General features: G+C 37.6%; 1 protein-coding gene across 1 annotated transcript; it reads left to right on the top strand.

The window, feature by feature from the left end:
* Positions 1–4,040: 4,040 nt before the first annotated feature.
* LOC121265858 lies at positions 4,041–5,216 on the top strand. The gene has a single exon (XM_041169529.1). The coding sequence runs from the start codon at positions 4,041–4,043 to the stop codon at positions 5,214–5,216; it is 1,176 nt and encodes a 391-aa protein (XP_041025463.1).
* The last annotated feature ends 2,957 nt before the right edge of the window (positions 5,217–8,173 follow it).

The raw sequence follows: 8,173 nt of genomic DNA, 5'->3' as shown, positions 1-8,173 counted from the left end.
ATAATTGTAATATCATCTTAAAGCAAATTTTCTCTACTATATGTGTAAGAAGCTTTACGAGTGAACTTGAAATCACTTTCATTTTACTTGAAAACCAGGCATCATTGTACGTGGGTAGAGGAGTGGAAGAGGCTTACGAGAGAGAAATGGATACGTGACGGAGCAGTTAGCTAGGTAAAGGTCAAAGGTGATCAGCGCAACGGCACGATACTGAGAGAGAGAAAGTGATGAGAGAGAGAGAGCATGGTATAAGGGGAGTAGAGAGATTATCGAGAGAAAAACTACGGACTTGGGGTGACGTGAAGTGCTCGGTGGCACTTTTTTGTGCAGGTGGCGACAACGTGGAGGGGGGCTGGTGACGTGCGGTGGCTGGTTTGTGGCTCACAGTGGGGAAAATAAATCCTCTATTTCGGTGTGGTGCAAACAGAGCACTCCCATTAGAAATTTTCGGTGGCTGGGCATTGAGGTGTGGGGAGGAGGTTTAAGTGGCTGATGGTTAAGGAGAGTAAAAGAAAAGGAGGTATGGCTTGTTGGGCATGCATGACATGAAGTGGCTCTCGGTGTTTGGCTTTTTGCCGTGCGATCCGTGTGCTCAGTATCACACGTGGTGCTACCCGTGGTGGTGGTCATCCTCTGCTGACCGTGGGTGGTGGATAGTAGGAGTTTGTGGTGGGGGGCGGGGAATGGTGTAGTTGTAGCTATGTTGAACATGGGATTGAGCCATGGTTTGGTTTCTTTTCTCTCAAGCTATCCAAGTGTTGTGGCGGAGGGTTTTGGGTCAACGGAAATGTGAGACTGGTGGCTTGTGGAGGTGCAACAAGGTAGGGCTTCGGCAGTGGCTAGCGACAGTAACAAGGCTTGGGCAGTTTCTATATGCATCAGAGAAATACATGTGTATATATATAGGTGATTGGAAAACCCTAGAGAAGTAAAAGAGAGGGAGAAACGTGCTTGGGAGACGCGCTTGGGCGTGGAAACATGCTTGGCGCAGAAATTGATCTCTGGGTTCTCACGGGCTTGGTTTTTGGGTGCCCAACGTTTGGGCTTTTTCCATGAGTTATGTGCCTCGACTCAACCTCTAAAAATAATATAACTTATCTGATAAATCTTTCGGTCAATTTCCACTTGGTCCATTTAAAGATTTTAACCCAATTATCAAGTCCAATAAAATCTATACTTTGCCAAAATAAATTTTGGGTTCACAACCTACTCCAAAATTACTCGTTAATTACCAAGTGGACTCTTCATACATAATAACCCAAAAGAAAGATTTTATAGAACATACAATTAGCTTGGGCTTAGTACTGGGCTTGAGTGTTACAATAATATTAATGAAATTTGCAGTATTAGGGCGTGCAAACCTCGTGTACCTCCTTTGGAAGAAATGGATAAATTTTAGACACATAAAAAATCATTTTTCTATTGGTGAACCTTATTTTTTCTCAAAAAGAGTACACGAGACTTACGCACCCTAGTACTGTATCTAGGATTGCTCTGTTATATACGAAAGGAGATTATAAACATAATTTTTTAATGTCAATAAGAAATAATATTTAAAAGTTCAGATAAAGAATAAATAAACTAATTACGAAAAAGTTATTAGCTAAAATAGATAAATTGGGTTTTTGATTAGCTGCAAAAATGTAGAAAAGGTTAGATACGAGATCAGAGAAAATATTAAAATATATCTATCTATATTAAATAAGTGCGGATAGGGGATGAATAGTGTTTTCATCCATTAATTTGTTTCCAGATTTGTCCCTTCTTTTCTCACGAAATTCTTATTTCTTTTGTCTTTTTTCTTCTTTCTGTTGACTATGTTTTTTTACAATACTTGCCAACCAAAGCCTTCCCTGCACCAACACCACCCTTGTAGAAATTGTAAGACCATAACCACTATGTTTCTTCAACCATAAATCACCAAGCTGCCGTCCAACTCCAGCTACACATCCTCTTCATCATGGAAGCCCAACCCTATATACGTCCACTGCACAAAACCTCCTTGCCCAACTTAACCACCACGTCCACATCGTCTGAAACACAGCCCCATGCCTCCACACATAACCAACGCAACCTCTGTTCTAACAAAGAAAAATAGAGCACCTCAAGCCATGCACAATCCTTCTACACAGACATCTTAGCCAACAACCATCGTGTAAGCCCAGATTTGCTCCTCTCTTGGTTAGGGCTTCACTTTCAGCCACAAGCTACAACCACCACAAGGTACGAGGAAGAAAATAACTCTCGTGCATATTGTGGTTTACCTCTAATTTGAAATCAGGGGATGAATACACATATACATGAAATTGGACCAAACCAAACACAATATGTAATATATACTTAGATCTAGAAAAAATTGTGTTGAGATGATTCACAAAACAAAGAGAAGGAAAAGAAGGAAAAAAAAACTAGGGTTTGAAGGTAGAGATATTAGGTTGGCAGTGTTAGGAGAAGAGAAACCATGAGGGAGACGAGGGAATTGGGAGAGAGAGATGTGGCAGCAAATGTGTTGTGGACTGTGGCGGCGATGGGTGATGAAGGAAACCCGAGGGAGAGAAGGAATCGATAGGGAGATGTCGAGAGAAAGAGAGAGAGGATCTGAAGGTGAAACCAAGAGGAAGAAGGGGTTCGTCATCAGCGAAGTGCGACAACGTCCTCGTAGTGCCGTTGACGGCGGTGGCACTGGTTTGTAAGGAGGCTTGCTGCGGAGTCACAGGAGGGGATGACGTAGATGGGTTGGGGGGAAAGGAAAATAAGGAAAGAAATAAGAAGGGAGGGACAATTAGGGTTTTGAGCAATCTGATTCTAGCCCTACGCATGTCTTATTTTTAATTTAAGTGTGAAAATAATATATAGAGAAATAAAAGAGGAAGAAATAGAGAAGGAAAGGAAATACACTAAATTTTAAAACCAAACTTTTTATTCTTGATCTAAAAGTAATATTTTTCATGATAATATAAAATGATGAGTTTCAATAAAAGAATAATGATAGTTGCAGTCATGAGTGTGAAAGCGTTATGCAATCACTTTAAAAAAAGTAAATAAATACAGAACTCATATGAAAAAATTAATTTTTTAATAATAGACCCACATAAAAATTTCTTAGGAGAATAAATTCATCTAAATAAGGAGAGTTTTTAACATAAAATCAATTAATAAATATTAAATAATATTCCTAAAATAATAAAATCATTTAAATAAAATGATTTGTTAAAACTATATTATTTTCGAAATTCCAAAATATAAAGAGACTTACTTGAGAACTAGATTTTGTTCAATAACACTACAAATATCTCATTTAAAATGATTTTGGACTTTTAAAATACTTGGAAGATTTTAAAATAGTTGACTCACTTTAAAAATCTTACGCTAAATTTAAAATAAATATATTAGATTTAAAACAATTTTTTTTAGAGAAATTCTATTCATCATCCTCACACCACACACCAACATGTGATTTGTTATTTTTGTCATTTATGTGTAAACAATCATATTTACACATCAATATATGTATGTTTAAATAGAAGTACAAAAATGACAAATTACATGTTGATGTATAGTGTATAAGATGATGAGTTAATTTTTTTTTTTCTAGAATTCATTATTCATATAATTTGGACATGAGCAACGTTAAAAGAAATTGAACTCCTCACCATCAATCCCGTCAATGAAAAAACGAACTAAATCCTTAAAATATTTTCATATCAAACTTTTCAACGTTGTAATTATGTAACTAGATAAAACATTGACTTTTATAGATCTCTCCCTTTTTTAACTTTATATTAGGTTTATTTTAACTTACGTAAATCCATGACTTATATTTAATTTTATGTGGCTTTTTTTTTTTTCTAATTACTCATTTTTTATCAATTTTATTTCTCAACTGGTTCGTTGTCCCTTACTAGTAATAGTTATATATATAAACCCACGAGCGCACAAAAGCAGGAAGAAAAAATTTCAGTAGTCAAATTATAGAAAATAAAAAGAAAATTACTTTTGCAATCCAAGAATCCAAATAAAAGAAAGTGGCGGCAACGAAGATGAGCAACACCGCCCAGCTCTTCTGCCTGACGGCGTCGTCTTTCACCGCCAGACTCCCCACATTCCTCTTCCTATCCCTCCTCCTCTTCTCCTTCCGGACCACCGTCGAGTATGGCACCCGCCACCTCATCTCCTTCGTCGACCTGGATCCTTCCCTCAAGGCCCTCGTCTCCCGTCGCCTCCAACTCGCCGGCACTGACTTTGAACGCCACCCTATCTTCCCCCGTCTCGCCCCACCCCGTCGCCCCCCCTTTCTCCTCCACCCCGACGCCCTCGTCGTCGCCTTTAACGATTACTTCTTCCCCGCAGACGACCAACGCATGGCCCCGCTCAATCACAGCCTCCTCGTTCTCAATCAAGAATTTGTCTTTCCTAAGTACGTGATCGTCAACATCTCCGCCATGAAAGAACTAGAGCTCCTTGAAAGTGAGGACAAAAGGATGGTCTTCTTTGCGCGTTCTGTATTGGGGGTCTATATTTTGGTGGTTCTTTCTTTTGTCGCTATCTATTCATTGGTATTAGGCATTGTTTTCATTACTGTTGTTAATGAAATACTAGGGACGTTCACTCCATTTCTTGTTACAATGTGGGAAGGTTCAAGATTGGGTCTCGAGAGGCTTTTCGGGTTCATTTTGATGCGATGGTTGGTGAGACATATACTAACGGATTTCCTTGGGTGGTGGTATTTTGGCGAAATCGAAGATCAGGACACATATTTGAAGCTTTATGTGATGTTGAAATTGATGCCGTTTTCGATCATGTCTCCGTGGATTAGTGGTCTTGAGAAAGAGATTTCGGGGTTTTCGATTACGTGCTTCTTGACCGATACGTTCTTGGCTTTAATATTTACTGGGGATGTTTGGGTTGCGATTATGGAGCCGTGGAGAACGCAAACGGAGATAATGGAGGAAAGTTGTTATTTGACGTTGACGACGTTGAGCCAGGGTATCCATATTATCTTTTTGGAAGCTATCTTTTGCGGCCCGTTTGTGAGAGGAGTTCTTGCTCAGGTCTTTGGGAGGTTTTTTGCAATGGTGTTTCAGTCAGCTCTGGAGGTTTATTTCATGGTGGCTTTGCTCATGCTTTACTTTTATGCGTGGTATAGGAATTCTAGTAATTTCCACGGTGAGACGTTTGGGTGGAGAGAGTTGGAGGGCTTGTTTGAGGGCCTGTAGGAAGCTATACCTGTGACTAGCGTTGCCATTGTTGGGTCATGTAGTCTCGTCAATGTGTTGTATGTACTTTTATCACAAGCTGGCAACATAATGTTTTCGTATATCTTTACACGAGAAGGCTTCATGTGAATATCTTGTATCGCGATCACTCTTTCAATTCCTTGCAATGCTCCCTGTTCGTGATGCATGGTAATGTAAAAATTTTGCAGCCCATCGTATCTTTGTTAACATTGCAGCTTCTTCAGGAGGGGGCGTTGCCATCATTTTTTTTCCTTCTCATAATGCACAACCCACTTGTGACCCTTTCTTAGGATTTTTCACCTATTTAAAAGCAAGAAGAAAAATGATATTTGCATATCACTCTTTTTCAAAACGATTGCGTGGCATGCATTTGCGCTTTCTATTACTGTATATAGCATTACTATTAATTTTAAAATTTTTATAGAGCCTTGTGGGTGCTGCATTGTCTTTTGCAATTAGTTTGCAGATATATCCCTTTTCTCACTTTGTGGATAAAGTCGACTTGTATTAAATGTTATTATTTCCCAGGATTGCTTGGTGGTAATTTGATGACACTAAAATCTTCTTTCTTGTCTTGCTAATGTTAGTGAAGCTCTACATCTCTGCATGCTGCTACTTTGCTTTTGACAACCTCATGCCTTTTGTGTTCGACTCGGATATATGCATTACATATATCGGATATATGCATTACATCCGATGCCTTTTGTGGTCAAGTCAATAGGAGTTAAATGTTAATCAGTTCTTCATTTGAGCATTTATGGTTAATAAAAGCTTGAATGTTTTGAACATTGAGCACATTCACGGGCTTAGGGTTGCCTTATATACTAGTGTAGATGCAAAGTGCAAAGCACGTTTGTCTAGTTCTATTTTTAATAAATAATATATTTTTTTATATAAAAAAAGATTTCAATCAATAATTTAATGTATAGGGAAAAAAATGTAAGTTCTAATAAATATTTTTGGGTAATAATAGTTAAGTATTGGATAATAATTATATGTTTGCATAAATTATAACATAAAGACATTAGTTAATACAATTATATTTAACAAAAACATTAGTTTAACATAAGATATCTTTGATCATTCTACTATGATCTATTATTTGTGTCATCTTGAACGACATCAATAGAGAGGACATTGAAATTCTTATGCTTTTTATTGAATCATCCACTTTTTCTCTGAAGCTTTTTCTACAAGATTTTTTATATATGACAAATGTTCCTACAAAATAAATTTTGAATAGCTTTGCATGATTAATAAAAACCTAACAACTTATATACTGAAAATTAAAGTGTTGTAAATTAACAGAAATCTTAAAATAAAATGTTTTTAATTAAATTATTATGGATGCTATAAATAAAACTAAATCTGGCATAACACACAAATATATAAAAATCAATTAAAATGATTTTTATTATAATTAGAAAATAAATAGTAAATGAACATGAATAAATAGTAACACTTTTTTTCTTCCATAAGAGCCCTGAATGAATAGTGATGCTTAGTGAATAGCCCCAACTGAACAATGCAGTGCCCTCAAACAAACAAAGCAAAAAATAAAAGAAAAACAAACAAACAAACAATACATACTACAACACAATTGCTTTTTAGTTACGGTTGGGAAATTGTGACAGTCCCTAGACCGTCACTAAAAGGCATTTTCTGTGACAGTTTCTAGAAACTGTCACTAAAGATAGAATGAGATTTTTTTACGTTCCAACGTATGGGAAATATGCATTCGAACGTTACTTATACGTTCGAACGTTATGTCTGTTTACGTTTGAACGTAAAATGTTTTGGCGCAACCGTTCGAATGTTATTAATTTTACGTTCGAACGTAAAATGTTTGCACCAATGTTCGAACGTTAGTAATAACATTCGAACGTTCATTGTAAATTTAAATTAAATGACTTTAATTTAAAAATTATGTGGTTTTTATTGTGCATAATTTGTGAACAAGTCTAAAAAATTGAATTGTATATATTTATATATACACACTTTGTAATATATAAATATATATTATTGATTTATATATATTTGAAATGCAGTGATTTAGTATTAAAGTTGAAAAATATAACATCAAAGAAGATTAAAAATTGAAATTAAAAACGATAGAAATATTCAATAATATTTTTCGTTACAAATATTAAAAATAAAATACAAAATTTGATAGAATGTAGTAAACAACAGTCAGATGATAACGTTATCCGCAAAAGTCGAACTCCGTACCTCCTCAGTCAAGGTATCAACCTTGTCGTTGAGAATAGTTACACGATGGGTGAGTTCGGCAACAGATGCCGATATAGCCTCGAGCGATCGATCGATCTTATGATCGATATGCGCAGTCAGCTGTGAGATGACCGCATCAACCCAAGCAGGCCGCACATCTCCTATAGATGTACTCGGCGTATGCTGACTACTACTCCCGACATGACCTGGCTCAGGCTGCGTCGGAGGAATTAGATCCTCTACAGGGGGTGGCTGACGTCCTCTCGCTTGTCCAATGCTACGTCGATGCGTGGTCATGTCGAGGGGGCTCATCTGATCTTTGACCCGCTCCTCTGGCTGGGTCGGCACTCCCCGTGCAAGTAATAGTCGGCTGATGAGGACACCATATGGGAGATTATCCGTGGAGACGATGCTCGCCTCGTAACGGATCCTCTGAAAGATGTGCAATGACAAATCTATAGGATCTCCACGTGCCACTCGTATCAAAAATTGTGCCCGAAACCGACTAAATGTGGTTTTATGAGCGACAGGATCGACATTTGTTGCAATAATATGGTGCAACATGCGGAAGAAATGCAGCAGATGGTTCTGGTTGAAGGCGTTTTTCTGCTCGATCTGCATGCGATCCCTCCAGGTAAGGATGTAGAAATCCTCGTCTCGGTCATCGTCCTGAGCCTCGACGCCAGTATCCTCAGCCTCTGACTGGC

Source organism: Juglans microcarpa x Juglans regia, chromosome 5D (assembly GCF_004785595.1).
Source record: "Juglans microcarpa x Juglans regia isolate MS1-56 chromosome 5D, Jm3101_v1.0, whole genome shotgun sequence".
Taxonomy (NCBI): Eukaryota; Viridiplantae; Streptophyta; class Magnoliopsida; order Fagales; family Juglandaceae; genus Juglans; species Juglans microcarpa x Juglans regia.
Note: the sequence above shows the minus strand (reverse complement) of the source record. Positions and strands in the feature narration are given on the sequence as shown.

Excerpts from the sequence above, each read along its gene's own strand:
- LOC121265858 (XM_041169529.1), top strand. The coding sequence starts at position 4,041 with ATGAGCAACACCGCCCAGCTCTTCTGCCTGACGGCGTCGTCTTTCACC.